The sequence below is a fragment of the Oryza glaberrima genome, chromosome 2, assembly GCF_000147395.1.
Source record: "Oryza glaberrima chromosome 2, OglaRS2, whole genome shotgun sequence".
Classification (NCBI taxonomy): domain Eukaryota; kingdom Viridiplantae; phylum Streptophyta; class Magnoliopsida; order Poales; family Poaceae; genus Oryza; species Oryza glaberrima.
The window spans coordinates 23,233,168-23,255,741 of NC_068327.1; the positions used below are offsets into that span (position 1 = coordinate 23,233,168).

The 22,574-nt window shown below is 45.5% G+C and overlaps 4 protein-coding genes across 4 annotated transcripts; all 4 read right to left on the reverse strand.

Annotated features, from left to right (window-relative positions):
- Window positions 1–1,869: 1,869 nt before the first annotated feature.
- On the reverse strand, window positions 1,870–3,042 carry LOC127761762 (putative cyclin-F2-1). Its single transcript, XM_052286090.1, has one exon. The coding sequence runs from the start codon at window positions 3,040–3,042 to the stop codon at window positions 1,870–1,872; it is 1,173 nt and encodes a 390-aa protein (XP_052142050.1).
- A 3,001-nt stretch (window positions 3,043–6,043) lies between these two features.
- LOC127762605 (putative cyclin-F1-3) lies at window positions 6,044–7,150 on the reverse strand. Its single transcript, XM_052287092.1, has one exon. It carries the CDS (start codon window positions 7,148–7,150, stop codon window positions 6,044–6,046), a length of 1,107 nt encoding a protein of 368 aa, XP_052143052.1.
- A 674-nt stretch (window positions 7,151–7,824) lies between these two features.
- On the reverse strand, window positions 7,825–11,673 carry LOC127764425 (probable protein phosphatase 2C 21). Its single transcript, XM_052289307.1, has 10 exons — window positions 11,557–11,673; window positions 11,364–11,433; window positions 10,979–11,084; window positions 10,682–10,802; window positions 9,790–9,909; window positions 9,517–9,694; window positions 9,344–9,420; window positions 9,216–9,268; window positions 8,527–8,581; window positions 7,825–8,271 (listed from the first exon to the last, which is right to left on the reverse strand). The coding sequence occupies exons 1-10, from the start codon at window positions 11,671–11,673 to the stop codon at window positions 7,996–7,998; spliced, it is 1,173 nt and encodes a 390-aa protein (XP_052145267.1). The 3' UTR covers window positions 7,825–7,995.
- Window positions 11,674–15,519: 3,846 nt separating this feature from the next.
- LOC127764423 (putative protein phosphatase 2C 22) lies at window positions 15,520–20,826 on the reverse strand. The gene is made up of 11 exons (XM_052289306.1): window positions 20,702–20,826; window positions 19,317–19,455; window positions 19,122–19,191; window positions 18,739–18,844; window positions 18,400–18,541; window positions 17,883–18,005; window positions 17,587–17,764; window positions 17,429–17,502; window positions 17,302–17,354; window positions 16,631–16,685; window positions 15,520–15,921 (listed from the first exon to the last, which is right to left on the reverse strand). Exons 2-11 carry the CDS (start codon window positions 19,437–19,439, stop codon window positions 15,520–15,522), a joined length of 1,326 nt encoding a protein of 441 aa, XP_052145266.1. The 5' UTR covers window positions 19,440–19,455; window positions 20,702–20,826.
- Between the last annotated feature and the right edge of the window lie 1,748 nt (window positions 20,827–22,574).

Genomic DNA, 22,574 nt, shown 5'->3' on the forward strand with positions numbered 1-22,574 from the left:
CGGATTAGTACAACATTATCTCGCTCCTGCCATGACAAATGTTTGAATTCTATCCCCTCAATGAAATGCAACGACTAAATAATGGTGTATATATGTTGCCACTTACCAACGAAAACGAACTACGGTAAATTGAAACAATGCATAGTTACAAAGGATGTGTAACATTTGTTGTACACATTCAGAAGGGCAAAAAACCACAAGTTACAAATATGGGGAAACAATTCTAAACTCACTCACTAGAGGACACCTTCTAGTTATTTACATGTCATTCGAATACGAAAATATAAACAAAATAGATTAATATAGATCATTTCACAAATATACGTGCAAGATCAAATTCAATTTATACAAGTTGAAAAAAAACAAAATTAATGGTGGTTATCCGTTAACTAGGCTATAGTTTAATTGGTTTTTTCCTGGTAGAAGTTGAGTTTTGACTTATATATTTGTGGAATAATATCTTTTATAACTATTTAGATAACATAGAAGAAATATTCCTTAGAGTCTAAGTTTAAAATTCATACCTCAAATATGGATGTACACAACATCTGGGCCGTGTTAATAAAGATTGTAGGATCTTGCTGAGGGGGCAAAAAGAAAAAAAAACTCAAGTTGCATTGCATGGCAACCATGATGAACGAATTAACATAACATTGTTTATTACAAGGGATATCTGCTCCTACAGTCCTACCAATCTCGTCCTCGATCAACCGATCGACCACCGCGTTCTACATGGCGAGGAGATATGCAGCTGTACCCCGTCAGCTCCAGCATGCAGCTCCGTTCAGCGAACACCTCCCGATGAAGACCGCCGCCGCCGCCGCCGCCGCGGACGGCAGCTGGTAGCCAGGCAGCCGTAGTCGATCAGCGACAGGTCGGCGACGTCGCGCGCCAGCTGAGCTGCACCCGCCGTGGCGCCGTCGGCCGTTCTTCCTCTCCTCGGCTGCACCGGGTGAAGTCTCGAATGCGTCCGCGGTTGGGCGCGCTGGCAGATCAGCCGGTAGTCGAGCGCCGCGACCACGGGCGTTCTCCGTGAGGGACTGAGGGACACGTCCTGCGCCGACGTGAACCCGCCGTACCTTGCAATCCCCCTCCCATAAATTTCAAACAAAACAAACTATTGTGAAGTTAGCAAAATTTATTCAAATTTGATAAATATTGCTCAAATTTCCAATGTTGATCGAATTTAAATAAAATTTGCTAAATTCACACACACACACACACACACACACACACACACAAGTCGGACATAGTTTTGTGTCAGGGGAGGGTTTGAATTTCGAACCGAAATTCTAAACGTGCGCATTAGACATTGCGGGTTCGCCAATGCATGCCCAGTAGGAGAAAGACACGAAAGTGTATACAATATATAGAGATCAGACTACCAAAAGCTAGTAAATTTGAATTGATGAATCACATTCTCCTATATTTCAACCAAATAACACACGCAGTTTTGGGTTTACAGATCAATGTACAGGCAACAACGCAAATTTAAGCCATCATATTCATGCATTGCATGCTCGTGCTTTTACAGACTCTTGTTCTTTCTATACATTGGCTATGGATCCTCGAAGAAGGGATATGGATTTTCATCCCTCGAGAAAATATCCCCTCGTTGTTTGCATGTTAGCTAAATAGTTATAAAAAAATTGACAATATAGATTAATATGAATTAATTAAATTGAAACATTGCACGGTTACATTTGTTGTACATCTATATGAATCCAGATTGATAAATCTAGAAGCAATCTTTCTGAGACAATGACTGTGAACAACACAATGTAACATTTTTTGCCAATGTGTTCACAAATTACAAAAATACATTTCTTGCCAGATTCTTGTAACTATTATCCATCCATCACCGGCTGATCACTGCGTGTTGAGCACGGTGAGGACGCAGCTGGAGATATCCTGAGAGCTATACCCCGTCAGCTCGTGCAGCTCCGAGCTCCACGGCAGCGCGCCCGGCGGGTTCAGCGTCCACCTCGCGATGGAGATCACCGCCGCTGCCACCACGGACGGCAGGTAGCCCAGGCAGCCGTAGGTCTCCAGCGACCGGTCGGCGATGCGGCGCGCCAGCCGCTGCACGCGCAGCTCCTCCTTCCCCTTGCTGTACCGGGTGAAGTGCTCCACGAACGTCTCCGCGTTCGGGCCGCCCAGCCGATAGCCCAGTGCCGCCATCATCTCCCTCTCCATCGCGAGCACCTCCTGCGCCGACGCGAACTCGCCGTAGCTGGCGATCTCCCTGGCGTCCAGCTTGAAGACCGTCCCCTGGTCCTCGTACTTGGCCGCCGTGTACACGGCCGTGGCGCCGACGAGGCTGAGCTGGTGCTCGGTGTAGCTCGGCAGGGCTCTCGCGGACAGGAACCGGTCGAAGTAGGACACGGCGCGGTGGAGCGTGCCGGCGGCGAGCTCGTAGCGGTGGGTGAGCCTCCCCATCCAGGCGACGAGGGAGGCGCGTGACGCCGCGCTGATCTGACCGTTGTGCACCGTGTCGAGGTAGTCCGGCGACGGGCGCTCGGCGGCGTCCTTCTCCATGGCACGGAGGTTGGCGTCGATGTCGTCGTCGTAGGGCGCGCACAGCTGCGGGCGCGACGCCATGGAGTCGTCGGGGGCCGGAGCGTCGTCGTCGCCGTTGTACTGCTCGCTCCACTCCAGCTGCTGCATGAACGCCCTGATAGCGTCGCCTTCGTCGACGGGAGCGGCGTACACGGGCTCGTCGGCCAGCGCTGGAACGGGAAGCGGAGGAAAGCCCGGCGGCGGCGGAAGAAAAGCAGAGGGCACCTTGGCATCCACCTTCGTGTCCCAGTTGCCGTTGGTGTCATCATTCGATGCCATGGACTCCACCTCGGCGGCGGCGGCCAGGTCGGCGCCGGGCGCCGCTGGATGCGCCGGGAGCGCGCCGATGGCGCGGAGGTACGCGTCAAGAACCCCGACATCCATCTGCGCCGCGCCGCCGTCGCCGGACAAGAGCTCGACCATTGAGGCCGTTATGTCGTCAGCGAGAAGGTCGGCGACGTAGGGCTCCATGATCGAATCCATGGTCGCTCTCGCTCGCTCGCCGGATCAGTGGGAGAGCAGAGGCTAGTGGTGGAAGAAGAAACTTGCACACGCTGGTGGCGACTGGCGAGGCGATGGTGATGGTGTCGCGCTGCGCTCCTCGCCTTTTATCCTGGCTGCCACCGTGGGTGTTCGATCCGATTCAGGCCAGGCTTCGCGCGCAATTCCGAATCGGGATCGTATTGATCTGATCGATTTGATTTGAACCAAGCGAATCGGTGTGAACCCGTACTAGGCTGTAAAAAACCTGGAATTAGGTTGTGTTCCTTTCCTATTTCGGTCTCCGACTCTGTCCCAAATTCCTGATGGGATTAACGGATAGCTGTAATTTCTTAATGATGATTAGTTGATTGTTTATAGTCCTGAATTAGTATGTCGACTTACGAAAGCGTTTCTTTCTTCTTTTTCCTTTTGGCGTCCGTGTGAATTTGGGTACAAGAAAATTGGGTATCAGGTTAATGTTTTCAAATCGTTCTGGAGTCATCAAAACTCAAACACGAACGCAAGAAAAATCCATCAAAGAAGCGCGTAAAAACGGCAACTGGGTTTCTCACATATGTGTGTCTTTCCTTTTCTTCACTCCGACTGGATCTCTGTCCTGCAATGGAATTAATTTCTAGCGCTGTAAATTAATTCACCGATCAATACTATTTTGGGTAGGATAATAACTCCATTCCATATACACCGGAACACACAAAAAAAAGTCTACTGTTCTTAAATTCTTAAAATACATCTATTTCTCTAAGGAACACGGTAGAGACACTAATAACAAAATTACTTAAGAACGATTAATTGATTAATTAGTCCTGAATTGTGCCAAACGAGATGGGGAAGTTGGGAAGCCCTGCAAACGAATGCAGGCTAAGCTTTCGTCTGATCAGAGCAATTTGATGAACGTGCGTGCACCCCTGCAGATTTTTACTGGATTTGATTAGAGCATATAGAGAAAATTGTTCTGAATGTGAATTCGATCATTATCAAACTAAATATTGGTGTAAATCTAATATAAAATAGAGTTAGAGAAAATACATAGTTTGTTTTGTCTCTCTAATAACACCGTGGATTATATGTATTATTGGGAGTAAGCAATATCAGAAAGCCTGGCCCCGAAACTTTGTTCAATCCGTGTAAAAAATTTGGCTCTGAAAGCTCGACTTTGTACAAACATCCAAAAATCACAGACGGCACTCATTAGGTGTGAGAACATAGATCTCGACGATGTACCAAAGAACATACCAATGACGCGGACATTACTACCAATAAAATACCTGGGACTACCTTTCACCGTTCGGAGATTGCACATGCAAGGCAGACCTGCAACCACTCTTCGATAAATCAGCAGGAACGATGGCCGCTTGGCGGGAAAGAAACATGGGGCTAGCTAGCGCACCACCTTGGTCAAGTCAGTGTTTTCCCCGCAGTCAGTCTATGTCCTAATAACATTTAAATTTACCAAAGAATCTATAAAAGTGCTTGACAAACAACAAAAGAGCTTCCTATGAGCGGGTCAGGAAAACATAATGGGCGGGAAATGCAAAGTAAACTGAAAAGGATCATGCTCACCAATTGCCTATATATGGAGGCCTGGACGCGCTAAATCTAGAAAGCTTCGCACTAGCACTACATGTCAGATGGCTATGTCATAAATAGGAATCCTCAAACAAGGCATGGGTTGGGTTGGATACCCCATGTGATGAAACCGATAAAATACTCTTTGTGATTACGATGATAACCGTTGGGGACGGAGTAGCATCACGTTTTCGGGACTCGGCCTGGATGCATGGTCGCCACCCAAAGGAAGTCATGCCACAAGTGTACGTATACGCAATCTCCAAAACGAAGAATAGAACCTTGAGAAATGTCATCGCAGATAATACCTGGTCACGAGACCTAAACCTCTCAATACGGTAGCCATGACAACTGAGCTTCTGGAGCAACTAGTGATCCTGTGGGCAACAGTTCAAAGCGTGCAGCTCACAAATCATGAAGAGTACCTGGTTCCACCTAAAAAAAAAGTTCCTTGGATCCACTAGCACAAACTATGCGTGGGCATCAAACAAATATAAGTTGTTCGCCTGGCTTGTGATCCATAATAGGGACTAGACGTTAGACAAATAAGTGATTCGAGGATGTCCAAAAAAACACCTAATGCCTACTGCAGACACACTTTGGAGGCAACCTTCCACCTCCTCGTGGACCGTAGATATACGAGAAGGATATGGAACATGCATGCTCGCAAACTGGATGTGCAAGAACACATGAAGCCGACCAGCTAGATTCCCGCTACAGTCCATACCTGGTGTGCAGGAAAGGTGTTTGCAGGCTGCTACTACTAACGACATGAGATATATAAAAGAAGAGAAACAATAGAGTGTTTGAACACATAGAGCTCTCAACAATATCCATCACTACGAAAATAAAGGAGGAGACTAAAACTTGGGCTCTAGCAGTAACAAAATGCCTTGCACATATCAATCCTTAGTTTTTTTAGAAAATAATTTCCCCTTCCTTTTCCTTTTGTAAATCTCTTGTTCCTATACAGTTTTTTCCTCCAGTATATTCAATGAAATTGGCGCACCTGAATGCTGATTCGTTAAAAAAAAAAGGAAGCTTGGCTATGTGGTTCAGCCGTTGTGTACGTGCGTCCTAGCGCAACAGATACTACCAGCATATCACGTGGCAGGTGGCACGAGAAGTTGCGAGTTCGCGAATGCGTGTACATGCAGTAGGCCAGTAGGAAGAAGAGAGACGGTACAGATCGATCAAGATGTACAGAAACCAAGTACGAAAAGTTAGTATTTTTTGAATTGATGAATCATATATATTTCAACCAAAACTCACAAGTTTGGACTTATAGATCGATGTACATACGAACTCTACAAATTGAAGCCATCATGCATTGCATCATTGCATGGTTGTGCTTTTACAGACTTTTTTTTTCACATAAGCTTTTACAGACTCTCTTGTTCTTCCTATACATTGGCTATGGATCCTGGAAGAAGTACTCTTGGAAGAGAGCAAAGCGAGGACATGCGATTTGACTGTACATGTCGCACACGCAGCCCATCAAGTCGATGGCCTTGTACCCTGTCAGCTCCGCGAGATCCTGGCTCCATGGCTCATGCCCCAGCACGTCCAGCCTCGCCAGGAAGATCGCCGACGCCGCCACCACGGACGGCAGGTAGCGGTGGAATCCATACGTCAGCAGCGACCCGTCGGCGAACCGATGCGCCGCCTCCTTCAACAGCTTCTCTTTTTTTCCGTCGCCGTAGTACCTGGTGAAGTGCTCCACGAACGTGTACGCCGTCGGGCCGCTTAGGTTATAGTCGAGCGCGGCGAGCATCTCGGTCTCCATGACCGACACCATCTTGTGCCTCGTCTCGCTGGTGTAGCCGCACCGGGCGGCGACCATGCTGGCGTCGATCTTCCTCAGGGTGTACTGGTCCTCGTACTTGGCGGCGAGGAACACGGCCGTGGCTCCGACGAGGCGGAGCTGCAGCGCGTCGTCCGACTCGGGCGTCACCGACAGGTAGCGGTCCAGGAAGTAGGCGGCGCGCTGGAGCGTGCCGTCGGCGAGCTCGTGGAACCGGCTGAACTCGTCCATGAAGGCGATCATCGAGGCGCGCACCAGTGCGGTCATCCGCCCACCCTGTGTCGTCTCCAAGAAGTACGGGGAGGGCCGCTCGGCGGGGTTCGTCTCCATGGCACGTAGGGTGGCCTCGATTTCGTCGTCGTAGGGCACGCACAGCTGCGGCCGTGTCGTCGTCGCTGAGTTGCTGGTGACCACCGGCTGATCGGCGCGCTCTGGCAGCAGCGGTGCGACCTTGATCTTCTTCTTGGGAGGCACAGGGTGATCGCCGCCTTCTGGCAGCGGCAAGGGCTCCTGGACGACGGCGCCGGTGAGCAGTGGATGATCACCGTAGACGGGGAGGAGGCTGCCGTAGGTGTGAGGGGTACGGGGGGAGTCCGGTGGCGCCGGTGCGAGCGGAGCTTCCGGTGGCGGTGCAAGCGGAGGCAGCGCGCCGATGGCGCGGAGGAAGGTGTCGGTATCAATCGGCGGAGTGCCGCCGCCGGAGAAAGAGTCGAACATTGGGAGCGCTGTTTAATCAGCAAGAAGTTCGGCGAGGCAGGGATGATCCAAGATCGCGTCCTCCATGTAGGGATCCAAGATCAAATCCCCCATGGTCGCCGGAAGTGAGGGAGAGCAAGAGGAGGCAAGAGGCGGTGTCGGGATGAAAGATAGTAGGACGCTCGTGGTGGTGGCGCGAGGAAGGATGGTGTCGCCGTGTCGCGTCCTCGCCTCTTATCCTCGTGGGTGTGTCCGATTCTGATCAGGCTGCGCACGTGTGAAGGAATCCATCCCAAATGTCCGAATCAGGATCGAATTAATGATGTTGATTAGAAGTAAAGCGCGTGTTTGAAAGCTTGCGCCGTACGCGCGTAAAACCGTAACTGGGCTTCTCCCATCTGTGTTTCTTTCCTTTCTTTGCATCTCCGACTCGATCTGTGTCATGGTGAAATTACTGTCTAGCTTAATTCAGCGGTCATAGGATATTACATACAGTCATACACTGATCTGATAAACACCGTCACGCAAATATTTAGTTCACTAGCAGTCTAGCACTAAAATTCTTCAAATTCATGCACATTGCTAGAGAAGTTACAAAAGGCAGTGAGCATTTACGAATTAAACACTGTTAACTTTCGATCAAAATCTTCAGGGTTCCAGAGCAGAACAATAGTAATAAAAGTGCGTGAAGCGAATTCAGGTAAATCTCAGGCAAAACGTAAGTGTAGTACGTGCTGACGAGTTGGAACTACTCCTATGGTAATGAACTACTCCTAGTTGCATCCCCATCAACTTTGTTTGGACAAAGAGGGAGATAGCACTGTAACATCAAAACTCTCTGCAGCTAGCTAAGATCCTAGCACGAACTATTCCTGAGGAAAATGGGCCAATGGGAGCTCCTCTGATTCGCCACCGATGTCTTGCTGGCCGCCGCCGCCGCCGCCGCCATCCCCGGGATTGTGTTGAGGTTCATGGGGCTCCTCCTCAACGTCGGAGAGGACAGGCTCCTCATCGATGTCGGACAGGATAGGGATAACCGCGGCGCCGGGCTTGAACCGAACCAGTATGACCGTCACGTTGTCCCTCGAGGTCAAGCAATGATCAAGAAGCTTCTCACAAATGGCGCGCAGATTTTCCTCCCCCTGTGTTGGTTGCAAGCAACAAATGGATGAACGGTTACAGGCATGTAGACTTTAGATTTCAATTGCCTAAATACCAACCAGCCAGCCAAGCAGACCCACATATGTGTTTAGAAATGGAGTAAAAAATTACTACTTGATTCAAGAGCGCATGTATGAACTATGAAGGTAGGTTCTTGAACTTTATTCATTCGAAAGGATACTCTTCTATGCATTACTGTCATGACAATCAGAGAAAAATGAGGAAGATGGACTCACCGAGTGCAATTCCTTGCGTATGAAATCAACCACGTCCTGACTTGACATGTGACCCCTGAAAGGGAAAAAAATGAGTTTAACTTTACTATGAGAATATGAATGAAATTGTCAAAGATGGGGACTGCATATCAGACAGAAAATATATGGCAGATTGCAATCCTTTATCAATATTAGCAGTGACAAGTTATATACTGTAATTTAGCATAATTCCTACCAGTGTAAATGTTTCAGGGAGTGCCATGGTTCTCGAAGCATGTCCTTACAGTAGAAGTCAGATATACAAGGGGCACGCTGGCCATTTCCAGCTTAGTAAGCATATCAGATACCAAGCCAACAAGTTAAATAATCATCTGAATTCTATGAAAAAATACCTAGTGCAGACCCACAGGGATTGGCACAAATAATTCAAATCATTCACCATGAGAAAACATAGAGAACTACACATCTAATTTAAATTAAACCAAGTCTTAGAAGAAGCAAGCAAGTTAACTTTAGCTGAACCAATGTGCATACATGGGTATATGAACCTCCTGTGTCAACACTAAATAAGCCTACATACATATGCTATACTGCTATGCATATATCTAAAAAATCTGGAGTGGGCATACTCTGTATGATTTTTTTTTTAAATCGGGAGCAAGCATAACGAAAAGAAATCACATCTATTATTTGTATAGTTGATGGCCTACCAGATGCCGTCAGTTGCTATGACAAGAAATTCAGTATCAGCAGTTATGTCCACCTAACAGAAAAGGAAAGCTATCAGATCAGACCCAGCAAAATTTTTAGTCCTCTAAAAGAACTTAGATATACTTACAATGGTAAACTCAGGATCACATGTCACCATCTGCTGTGAAGGAGGAATATTTTGGTTCTTCTTTAATTCAAAATAACCTGAAATGTAAGTAAGAAGAACGCCAATTACAATTGATGAAATATATGATATACAAACAAGTAAACAACAAGAAAGAAATAAGATTAATAGTATACCAATCGCTCTGGACACATGTAATAGTCCTTGAACACGAGACACACCCCATCCTCGCATGAGTCTTCCATCTGAGCCCATGACAGGAATTCTTTTTACCAATACTCGTCCTCCTGCTCTTAGAATTCTCTCACGTTCACTTCCAACGGTTGGTTTGTGATCAATGGACAAATCAATTGCCTTTGGATGCAACATAAATAGAAAAAAATAGGCATCAAATTAATGCATTAGCTATCCAAGCAATGAGACATTTGACAAGAAAAAAGTCACTATACCTGGCCATTATGTGAAACTACGCAACGAGAATCACCAACATTTCCAACAGTGATCTGATTTCCTCTAATGATTACCACACATGCTGTGCTTCCTTCGTATAACGGCGCCCTGTAAGCCTGCTGAGGGAGCATAAATCCCAACTGAAGTGTAAAACAAACAATTCAATAGTTCCATGAAAGAAAAAGGGTATATAAATGTGTGAAATGGCACTGGAGAAAAACAGCGTACAAAAAATAAAGAAACAAATGTAAAAAAGACATTACGAGTCTTTTAAAGTGGCATCTATACTCTATACTCCTATAAAACAGAGTAGTGGTGGTGGTGAGTGGTGAATCTATCACCACTGTCATCACTAACTCCCTACTATTTGGAAAAGTAAAAGGACAAGTGGAACCAGATGGTCCACATGTCAGCCACCACCACCGCCACCAACTCCCTACTTTTCATAAAAAGGAAAAAGGACAGTGTGGGGAGGGGGGGGGGGGGCTAGAGGATCCACATGTTGGCATAATGGGTTAATAATATTTTTCTTTAATTAAAATCCCGTTGTGTGTATTGCAACACACGGGCAATATGCTAGTATCAGAAAACACTACAATTTTGGGTAGGACGATGACAATCAAAGTGCAAGAACTTAATGAGCTTATGGCTCCAATTCTATAAAACAAGAACGTGACATAATAACTGCATCAGGTGTGAAATGTAATGATGTGCCACTTGGAACTCCAGATCATATCTTGGGAAAGAAAAATATGGACTTCATATCATACATACTCCTGATTTTCTTCAAGATAATAATATGCACTCTATACGAATACGACTAGAAATAAAACTTTGGTTAACTTCTGTGCAGTTGGATGTGTAAAGAACAATCATAAGTTGATATATCACCTCTTCGGAATGCCAGAGGTTAGCACAAACGCCAGTCTTAAGGAACTGGAAACATTCACCATTACCACGGGGATAAAGTGACTCCTTCCATTCATTTGATCGTTGCAAATCATCATCAAGTCTGCGATTAAGAAGGAACACTGATTACATAATTCGTTTTTCCAAGACGTATTGCAACTATGATTCTATGAATAAAATGGGTGCAACAATGTCCCCTTTTTTCCACCATCGAAAAATAGGAGTGGACTTATGTAGCACTATATGCAGAGTACATGAAACAATTATCGACAAAATAACCTGGAGCACACAGATGTAATTGCATTGGGCAGATTGTTGAGATAGTTTTCATCCTCGCAAAGCATAGCATGAAATCGTTTTGCACAGTACATTGCTACTTCAGCTCCTGAAGAGAAAAGATTAAAAGAAAACTCAGTATGGATATTTTCTAAAATAGAGAGTGGATGATGAGTCAACTGCAATCCTGTGTTACTAGAATCTTTGATAGGAAACAGAGCCTATATATGGCAGTTGACATATTGCCATTATGAACAAAAATGGACACTCTCTTTCCTTTTAGGGGATTATGAATTGTACAATATTTTAACTAACGCACGAAGGTCTGTTATGCTAACAGATGAATAGTTGGACATTTGTTGGAAAAAGATGAGAGTGAAGATCAAACCTCCATCGCCATCATAAACACCAAAGAATGATGTGTTCCTTAATGCATCTAGATCTAGTTCAACTGCAAGCTAGATCAATAAGAAAGGAATAAATCAAGCTCAGTGTTTGGCCACAATTACCGGCAAGTTAACACTTTATCTGTAGGATTATGATCCCAACAAAATTGATAAAGGCAGTGCAAGATTACTCACAGCATCTTGCATTGTCGGACAGTATCCTTGCATAGTTGATGAGGCATACTTAACTCTCTGATTCTCTCCATCGTTAGTAAGCTTCGACGTTACTGAACTGCTGGCAGATGCACCCATCGCAAGACTTGCTTTCCTGAAAAAGACTAAACTGAACACAACGTTGTACAAATTTGTTTAACCAAATATTGTTCAATACTGATCCAAGTCACTACGTCTTAAAAAGAAGAGAGCGTCCAAAATGACAAATTTGGTCCAAAAAGCAGAGAGCTCTTCCACATTTCAGAACCCAAAAGAACATCCAAAAAGCGTCTCGAAACTAAACACAGTAGCCAGCAGGGCACATGATCATTACAAAGGGGAGAACTATTCACAGGCTAAGATTTCCCTCTGAAATTTCAATAACACCTGCTGCTGGTATTAAGCTACTTTACAGAAATAACGCTTGATACCATAATGGGGAAATTAAAAAATCAATAATAAGGCACCATCGAACCTTGAAACAACTAGATCGGTTGGTCGGCAAAAAACAAAAACTACTTAGGGGGACCTACAACTTACAAGTTACATCTATAAATGGAAATATCTGTTGATATCAAAAGAATCAGAAGTACTTTCATGAAGAAATAAAAAACACCGATAATTACTCATTTACTCTTGCACCGTTTGTTAGCACTCAACAGCAATAAGCGCTGATCAGATAACGATCACCGAGTTTTCCGCACGCACAACGTCAGCAAGAACAAGAGGAATCAACAAAACGTCAAAACCCACATTTGTGAAAGAAGGTGAAAACACCCAAATCACCACATGCAGAAAGAATCTGGAACAACAACATACCATAAGAGGTAAGCAGAATAAAGTGAGAGATGAGAAGATGAAGAACACGTAGAGTTGCCATGCACACATCAATAAAGGCCCAGGAATATCAACGGAAGATGAACTCAAGAAGAACAACACCATTCCGTACCGAGAGGGAGACAAAACGGAGATCACCATGGGGTTGCGGGTGCTCGTTAGCCCCTCCTCCAATCCAACAGATTACCATGATACCATGGGATCCCACGCCAATAGCGAAAGCAACTTCTGAAGAGCACCAAGAAAACAATGTAGAAATGGACGAGTAACATCGAAATGAAGAGGGCAACGTCGATCACCATAGGTTTCGGTGCTCGTCACCCCTCCTCTACCACTTCAAGAAAACTGCAACCAATTTCAAAAGCAGCAGCAGCAGCAGCAAAAGCAAGAAAAACAGATGGAAAAAAGAGCAGGCGAGAACGAAGAGAAGACGGGGACAGAGATCACCATGGCTCTCGGTGCTCGTCACCCTCCCTCCTCGAAGAAGACCACACCAACAACTTCAAAAGCAGCAAAATAACAACACAATCCGATGCAAGAACACGAGATAACATTGGAGAGCAAAGTAGAACCCCCAAAAAATCGTCACACTGCTTGAATCTCGATCAGGAGTAGCAACGGAACAACAAGAACGAGAAGAGCAGCTACCAACAGCGCCACCAACACAGTTACACAATCACATGGCCATGGGAGAAGGTGGAGGAATCTTACGCGTTGTCTTGGAGCAGAGGAAAGCAGATGAGGAGGAGGACGACGAGAGAATGTGAGAGAGATCAAGTCCTCACCTCTCCGCAATTCCGCTGCTCTTTGCAGCGAGTTGTTGCGATTCGCGAAGCAAAAGCGCAAATGCAAAGGCAGCACCAACTTCGCACAGGAAGGCTGCGTGGACGCATCACCTCCGTTGGATCGGATATACGTGGCAGCAGCGCCTGATCCGACGGTGCTGCTCGTGCTCCCCCGGGCCCCTTCGCAACGCCTTGGCCGTCAGATGGTGTCCACGTGTGCGGTCCGATGCAGAGGCCGGTGAGGATTCCTCCGCTCCCGCCGCCGCCGCCGACGCCGTCGCCGAGCGGTTTCTCTTCGCCGTAGCCGCCGCATTGGTCCTCGCGCCGCCGTCCCGGTCGAGAGGACCACATGGACTTCCGCTGATGCTGATGCTGCTCCTCCCCGGTCGGAGGAGCTACGAGGTGCTACGCTGAGGTCCACGGCGCGCGGGATAACTTCTTTCATTGATTGAAGGGCTTGTGATGGCTTACTACAAGAGTTAAAAAGGTGGGCAACAAGAAGGCGGTCACCAGCTGCAACTAATAGGATGGCTACTTGACGAGGGCAAAAGCGCAATAGCACTGAAACCCAAGGCAAAGACCTATTACAAGCAGCCGCCCCTGGCATTACCGGGAGGATGCCTAGCCGGGGTTCGAAAGGACTCTGAACCGCCGTCGCCGCCCCCCACCCCGCGCTCGCCGTCGTCGTCGTCGGCTAGCTCCACTCCTTCGTCCTCTGCTACGGCTGCCCCCCTGACCACAGCCTCCCTCCTCGCTGGGCTTGCCGCCCGAGCACCGGGCCACTGCCATGCCGGATAGGGAGCGCGCGGCAGGGCGGCGTATAGATGCGGAGCTAGAGGGCGCGCGCGGAGAGCAGGAGGATGAGCCACCGGCGCAGGAGAAGGAAGCCGAGCCGCGGCCATGGCGGCGGCGGTTGGAATGGGCGAAGAAAATGGGCTCTCACGTGGGCTGTACAAATCTACCCAATGTGAATGGGCCAGAATTTTCCGGCCCATAAAAGCAAAAGCTTTTATATGGAGTTTAATGAAATATAAGAAGAGGGGTAAATCATATGTCATTAGCAGTTTAATGAAATAGTCATGTACTAAAAAAATGAAAAAGCACGAGCACAGTATTGATGTTTAAGTATGCTTTAACCAGTTTAAACAAGTTGTCAGTCACGCACTATGATTTATTACTGTTGGGAAGTTGGTTCAATGACAAACTGTCTATGCAACAAAATTGTGATTAAGGGACTATGGGTTATTAGTGCTTCTATGGGCTATTAGAGTTGAAGCATTATCTTGATGGCAATTGCTTAGGAAGAAGTTAACGACTAACAGCACATATATCACGTAGCTAGAGGTAGCTAGCTATTTTTTTTTTAGAAAAAAAAAAACAAGATTGATCATATTGATCCGGCTTTTACAAGAAAGCCAAAGACATTCACAGCAGTTCAGAATCAAACAACGAAAAAATAAAAAGTACTTTCTCCGTTTCACAATGTAAAACTTTATAGCATTGTCCACATTCATTTAGATGTTAATGAATCTAGATATATGTATGTGTCTAGATTCATTAACATATACTCCCTCCGTTTCGAAATGTTGGACACCGTTGACTTTTTAGCACATGTTTGACCGTTCGTCTTATTCAATTTTTTTTTGTGAAATATGTAAAATTATATGCCTACATAAAAATATATTTAACAATGAATCAAATGATAGAAAAAAAATTAATAATTACTTAAATTTTTTGAATAAGACAAACGGTCAAACATGTGCTAAAAAGTCAACGGCGTCAAACATTTCGAAACGGAGGGAGTATATATATATGACCAATGCTAGAAAGCCTTACATTATGAAACGGATGGAGTAACAGATTCTATCAGGACGCACTAGACACTAAAACTACCGGGGTTTCCAATATCTGAAGAAACATCAGGGCCCGAGGACATTCCACTTTCACCTCCTAACCACAAAGCATCAAAACACTTCCAGAAACACTTAGACAGAGAACCTGAAAAAGATTACAGTCATCACAGCTAATCTTCAAGACATGCATGCAGATGGCTAGAGAAGTCATGAAAGGCAGTGATCATGCATTTACGAATCAAGTATCGTTAATTCGATCAAAATCTTCAGGAATGAATACAGAGCAGAACAATAACAGACGTGCGTGAAGCGAATCCAAGTGTGCTCCCAGGCAATAATAATAATAATAATAATAAATAACGTGATCAGGAGGCAACACGAGGACTACTAACTAAGGTCTAGGAACTAATCCTGTTCTATTCTCGATCAAAACTCTGTGCAACTAGCTAAAGATTCTTTGCACGAACTAGCTAAGGCTGGCCAAACAGCAGCGCCAGTGCTTCTCCGTCAAGCGCGTCATCGAGGTCGAGTTGCTGCTCGCCACCGCCCTCTGGGTTGTGCTGATGTTGCTCAGCCACGGCGGCGCCGCCGGCGACTTCGTCGGAGCCCTCCTTGATGTCGGGCAGAACAGGGATCGGCTGGCCGGTGCCGCCGGCGACTTCGTCGGAGACCTGCTGGATGTTGGGCAGGACAGGGATCGGCTGGTCGGCGCCGCCGGCGACTTCCTCGGAGCCCTCCTGGATGTTGGGCAGGGCAGGGATCGGCTGGTCGGCGCCTGGCTTGAACTGGACCAGTATGGCCGTCGCGTTGTTCCTCGATTCCAGGCAATTCTCGACGAGCTTCTCGCAAGTGGTGTGTAGAGTTTCCTCCCCCTGTGCGATTACAATTTACAGGCATATGTCAGATGCAACGGGAATAACAGTTCTACCAACAAATGAATGAACTTCGTTACTCCTGTAGCTGTTGATCATATATAGCTCGGTAATTGGTAATTGAATGTTAGATTGCCTTCAGCTCCATCAAATCAAAAGGAGAAAGGAAAGTAAAATAATTGCAGCTTTAACATAAACTTCATAGACGAAATGGAATGAAAGGATCAATAAAAGAATTTTCCAAGGAGAAAGCAAAAATGTGGGCGAACATAGCTACTTAGTCGTCCAAGACTTAAACCAAACCTTTTCGCCGGAAGACTTAAAACCAAACTTGAATAGCACTGTTTCTTACCAGTGTTGTTGTATTTGGAGCTATGTTCTTGTTTGTGGCTAATTGGCTATCCTCTGTAAAGCATCCTCTTTTCTTTCCCTGATTTATCAAATTTTGACAGAGCTCCTGCCTTCGCTAAAAGAACAAAAGAAAAAAAAAAGAAAAAGAATGCACTGCAAACATCCTATGATCTTCATATGTAGACTTTAGATTTCAATTGCCTGTCATCCAAGCAGATCGCGTGCACATATGTGTTTAAAATCAGAGTAAACATTTCTTGATTTAAGAACACATATATGTAGGTAACTACTAGAACTTGATTCATTAGAAAAAAAAAATGCATAGCTGTCATAACATGTAGAGAAAATGAGGACTCACCGAGTTTAATTTCTCATGTACTAAATCAACCACATCCTGACTTGACATGTGATCCCTGAAAGGGAAAAATGTGTTTAAGTCTACTATGAGAATTTGAATGGAACTGTAAAAAAATAACAGGAGAGAATAAATTTGCCAATGAGAAATGTGCATCAGATCGTGAAAATATGTGGCACATTGCAATCCTTTATCAATAGTACTAGCACTGATACAAGATATATCCTGCAACTTAGCAGAATTCCTACCAGCGTAAATGTTCCATGAAGTGAGATGGTTCTTGAAGAATGCTCTGGCAGTATAAATAAGGGGACCGGTAGCCATTTCCAACATACTAAGCCTATCAGACACTGAGCCATCAAGTAAAATAACTATCTGAATATTATGAAACACAGCTAGTGTAGGGATCGGCAGGTCTTCCTCTTTTCAGTAGATTCAACCTCTCCAGGGATAGCATTTAACTCAGAAAAAGAACGCAATATTCTTGGCCACGAAAAAACATACGTAACTACACATGGTGGTGAAATAGATTAGATACCAGTCCAGGCTACATCCAATTTAAATTAAACCAAAATGTACAAACTCTTGTGAAAAAAATAATACTGTCCTAGAAGAAAGAAGCAAGCTAGTAAGTCAACTGTCACTGACTGGATATACTCTGCATGAAGACCTACCAGATGCCGTCACTTGCTATGACAAGAAATTCAGTATCACCAGTTATTTTCGCCTAACAAAAAATCCCATCAGATCAGACCCAGCAAAACAAATTTATAGTCCTCTAAAAGAAAGGTTTACACTTACAACACGAATGTCAGGAAAATGTGTCACCATTTGATATTGAGGACGATAAACTATGTTCTTATATGCAAAATCACCTGAAATGGTAGTGAGGAAAATCCCAGCTACAATACAATAGATTTTAGTAAGAACTACCAAAAGGAAATAAGATTAAATTATACCAAGTGCTCTGGACGTGGATAGCTTTCCTTCAATACAATATGGACCCCACTGTTCCCTGATTTCCCCTCCTGAGTCTTTTGCAGGAATTTTTTCCCTCCATACTTGTCCTCCTACTCTTAGAATTCTCTGACGTTCAAGTGGAACGTTTGGTTTGTGATCAGTGGATAAATCAATTGCCTTTTAATGCAATGAAAAATACAGAAAACAGAATAATTAGGCACAGATTTAATGCATTAGCCATTAGGTATGACAGAATGAAGCAATGAGGCATTTGACAAGGAAAAAGTTACTACACCTGACCATTCTTTGAAAGCACGCAACGGGAATCGCCAACATTTCCAACAGTGATCTGATTTCCTCTAATGATTACCACACATGCTGTGCTTCCTTCATATGACGGCAGCTTGTAAGAAACTGCCTGGGGGGACAAAAATACCAACTGAAGTGTAATACAAAGAATTCAACAGATCCTTGAAATAAAAAGACTATAAAAAGCTGTGAAATGACTCTAGCGAAAAAAATGACATTCATAAAAGAAGGAATGCACAAAAGACATGATGAGCCCAGTATAGTGACATATAAAAAAAAACATAATTCGGGTAGTAGTATAAGTGGATAACAACCACAGTGCAGCAATAACTTAACAAGCTTTTGGATTCTGACTCTGTAAAACAGGCACTTGACATAATGACTGGGTATCTTGAAACAGATAAATACAGACTTCATACGCACACTATATGACTAGAAATAAATCTTTGATTAACTTCTGTGCAGTAGGATGTGTAAAGAACAATCATAAGTTGATATATCACCTCTGAGGAACGCCACACGTTAGCACAACTGCCAGTACTGAGGAACTGGAAACAGTCACTAGACTCGCTACTCGACTCACTACTACGATGGGGATAAAGTGACGCCCTCCATACATTTGGTGCTTCCAATTCATCATCAAGTCTGCAGTTAAGAAGGAACACTGATTACATAATTCATTGTTTGCTTGTCCAACAAACGAAACTAGATTTTTCAAGACATTGCAACTATGAAGACAATGGGTACAACGATGTCCCACTCTTTTTTCCACAAAGGAAAAGGGAGTGAACTTATGTAGCGCAATATGCAGAGTACATGGAACAAATATCTATAAAAAAAACCTGGAGCACACAGATGTAATTGCATAGGGCAGATTGTTGAGAAAGCTTTCTTCCTCGCGAAGCATAACATGAAATCGTTTTGCACAGTACATTGCTACTTCAGCTCCTGAATAGAAAAGGTAAAAAAAACTCAGTTTGGTCATCTTATAAGATAGAGAGTGAAGCATAAATAAAATAAAATCCTGTGGTCCTAAAATCTTTAATAGGAAACAGACCTTATAGATATCAGTCGACATATTGCTATTGTGTACACAAATGCACACTATCTTTACATTTTAGAGTATTGTGAATTCTATGATATTTTAACCAATGCATGAAGGTATGTTATGCTAACAGATGAATTGTTTGACATTTGTTAGAAAAGATGAGAATGAAGATCAAACCTCCATGGCCATCGTACACACCAAAGAACGATGTGCGCTTTAACGCATCTAGATCTAGTTCAACTGCAAGCTAGATAATAAGAAAGGTACAAATCAAGCTAGTGTTTGACCACAATCACTTGCAATGACACCTTTTTTTTTTCTGTAGGGCTATGAGCGCAGTAATACTGATAAAAGGAGTGTTTGATTACTCACAGCATCTTGCATGCTCATACGCAATCCTTGCATAGCTGATGAGGCATACTTAACTCTGTCATTCTCTCCTTCATTAGTAACCTTCGATGTTAATGGACGTTTGGTACTGGTCGATGCACCCATGGCAGAACTTGCTTTCCTAGCAAAGACCAAAGAGTACTGTGAACAACAGTGTACATATGTTTAACCAAACATTGTTCAATACTGATCCAGGTCGATCACTACGTCTTGAAAAGAATGGATCATCAAAATGGCAAGCTTCTCAACATTTGAGAACCCAAAACACATCTAAAAGTTTGTGTCAAGATCAAATGCAGCAGCCTGCAGTGCACATGATCATTAGAAGGGGAGAAATATTAAATTCACAGGCTAAGATCCCCCTCTCAAATTTCAATAATATCTGCTACGGGGTTTCACACCATACACAGGGGAAGTGAAACATCAATAAATGTTACACCCAACAGCAAGAAAACGGACGTACAGGTAGCGCCATTGAGTAAGAGATCAATGGGTTTCCCCCGTGCGCAGCAGCATCGTCAAGAATTTTCCGCATGCACAGCATCACAAAAATTAACGAGAACAAGAGCAATCAAAAGAGCGTCAAAACCCACAGTTGTAGAAAAAAGGGAAGAACACCCACATGCAGAAAGAATCTGGAACAGCAACATACCAAAAGAAGTAAGCAGAGATACACGAGACGAGCAGAGATATCACATCATCGAGCTGCCATGTGTACATCAATAACGCCAGGAAAAGCAGCACGAAAAAGGCATTGATAGAACCGGGATGATGAACTCACGAACTGATGAACACTATCCAGTTGCAAGAAGGGGCGCAAATACAGATCACCATGGGGGTCGTAGTGCTCGTTAGGATCTCCTCGAACAGAGCACAGACCAACTGAAACAGAAACAAACAACTAAAGCAATCTCCAAGCAAAGGAGACAACATAGATCACCATAGGTCTTGGTGCTCGTCACCTCCAAGCAATCTGCCACCAACGTCGAAATCAGCAGGAACAGCAACAACAAGCGCAAGCAAGACAAAAGAAAAGAGGGGGACCGAGATCACCATGGCTCTCGGTGCTCGTCACCCTCCTCGAAGAAAACCACCAACAAACATCAAAAGCAACAGCAACAACATCAACACAAACACCCGCTGTTCGATCACTCATTTACCCACTACTCGATCAAATAACTTCACAGAATCACAACAAAAACGAACGATACAGAACGAGAAGAAGAACAGCGCGGCTAGCAACAGCACCACCACCAACACAAACACACCGGCCATGGAAGAAGTGAAGGAATCTCACGCGTTTCTTGGAGCAGAGGAAAGCAGAGGAGGAGGAGAGTGTGGGAGAGAGATCAAAATCAAGTTCTCACCTCTCCGCAATTCCGCTGCTCTTGCGGAAGCAAAAAGCGTGGGTGCGCAGAGCCCTGCATGCATTGCAAGATGCTGTTTTCTTCTACCTGGCCACATCTCATCCGTTAGATCGGCTCTACGTGGCTTGCTTGCTCCTGATCCGACGGTCGAGGAGCACCCGTCGCGCAGCTCGTGCCCCTGGGCCCCGCTCGCGCTGCCTTGGCCGTCCGATGGGTGCCACGTGTGCGGACCGATGCGGAGCACGCGGCGGCGTAGGCCGGCCGGCGACGGGGAGGGGAAGAGGGGATTCCTCCGCTCCGCCGCCGCCGCCGACGCCGCGGCGGCGGCTCTCGCTTCCCGCGCGGCTTCTCTTCGCCGTAGGCGCTGCATTTGGTCCGCGCCGCCGTCGTCATCGGATAGCTCCGTACCTTCGTCTTCCGCTCCGGCTGCCGCTCGGCTCTAGCTTAGCCCGCTCTCCACCCCCTGCTCCTCGATCGTCCTCGCGGCCTTTGGCGCCCGAGCCGTGCAAGGCAGCACGCGGTTGGGGAGCATAGAGATGCGGGGCTAGAGGGCGCGTGGAGCAGGAGGACGAGCCACCGGCGCAGAAGAAGGAAGGGGCCCCGGCCATGGCGGCGACGGCGGTGCAACAGCAGCAGCACGCTTGGCGTGGGAGGTGGAGCGGCGGCGGTTGGTATGGGCCGTAATTTCCATCTCCATGCATATCCATATCCCTACGGGCTCTCAAGGAAAAGAAGAAGATGGGTCTCCCATGGGCTGGAAAATTTCGGCCATAGATCCCTTTGGGCTTTGGCTATCCTTTTCCCAGGGGAAAAGTCCGATTTATCCTCCTTTAATTATTGTGGCAGTACAAATTGCCCCCTTAATTGAAAAATCAAACAGTTTTCACCTTTTACTTTTTAATACAAAAGGAATTACTCCCTAATAGACTCCGGAGCGGTTTTGGCCCTACGTGATACACACGTGACAATCAAGTCAGCATAAAAAATATAAATAAAGGTAGGACCCACGTGGTGACCAAGAGAAGAGGCATAATTGATAAGTAGGCCCTATCTTTTTTTTATGCTGACTGGACTGCTATGTGTCCGCTACGTAGGAAAAAACACTCCGGAGTTGGGCAGGGGGTAATTCGTCTAATATAAAAAGTTTAGGATGATGAATGTTTTGAATTGAGGGGGGTAATTTGTACTACCACAATACTTCAAGGGGTAATCGGACTTTTTCCTTTTGTAGGTCGCCAATATTTTTCTTCCATAGAACGTCCAATATAAGTCCCTTAAAATATAAGCAAAACCGAGAATAACAACTTCCTCAACTATAAATATATAAGTTTAATTTGCCTCTCCATGTGGTTTGGACATCGGCTTTGTCCTACGCAACGCATGTTGACCTAATCTTTATCCTACATGGCATCTACATAATATTATAGTAATAAAAAGAAACAATGGGATGCACCTGCCTCATCTCATCTTCTTCATTATCTCTCCACTCTTTTTCATCTCTCCCCTCTTTCTCCTCTCACACTAGAGAGGCCGGGAAGGAGGTAGTGACGGCGCGGAGCTAATGCTGGGGAGGGCATTGGCGGCTCCTCCCCTCTTCTCTCCCAATATCGGGGCGCCAGAGCCATCAGAGGCAGGGGGCGCAGATAGCAGAAGGCTGTTGCCCTGACAAGAAGCGAAAGGTTCTTGGGGTTGATGGACACATGCCTCTTTCCTGTCGCTAGCTGAGGTAACCCATCGGGAATTTCTTGATTCTCTGACTCAGTGCTAGCCTTCGTCTTCTCCAATGGCGACGGTGGCAAGGTAGGGACAATGCTGGCCGGATCATATTCTCCCTATGCTAGCCATCTCCCTGTTCCCTCCGCGTCCTCCTAGA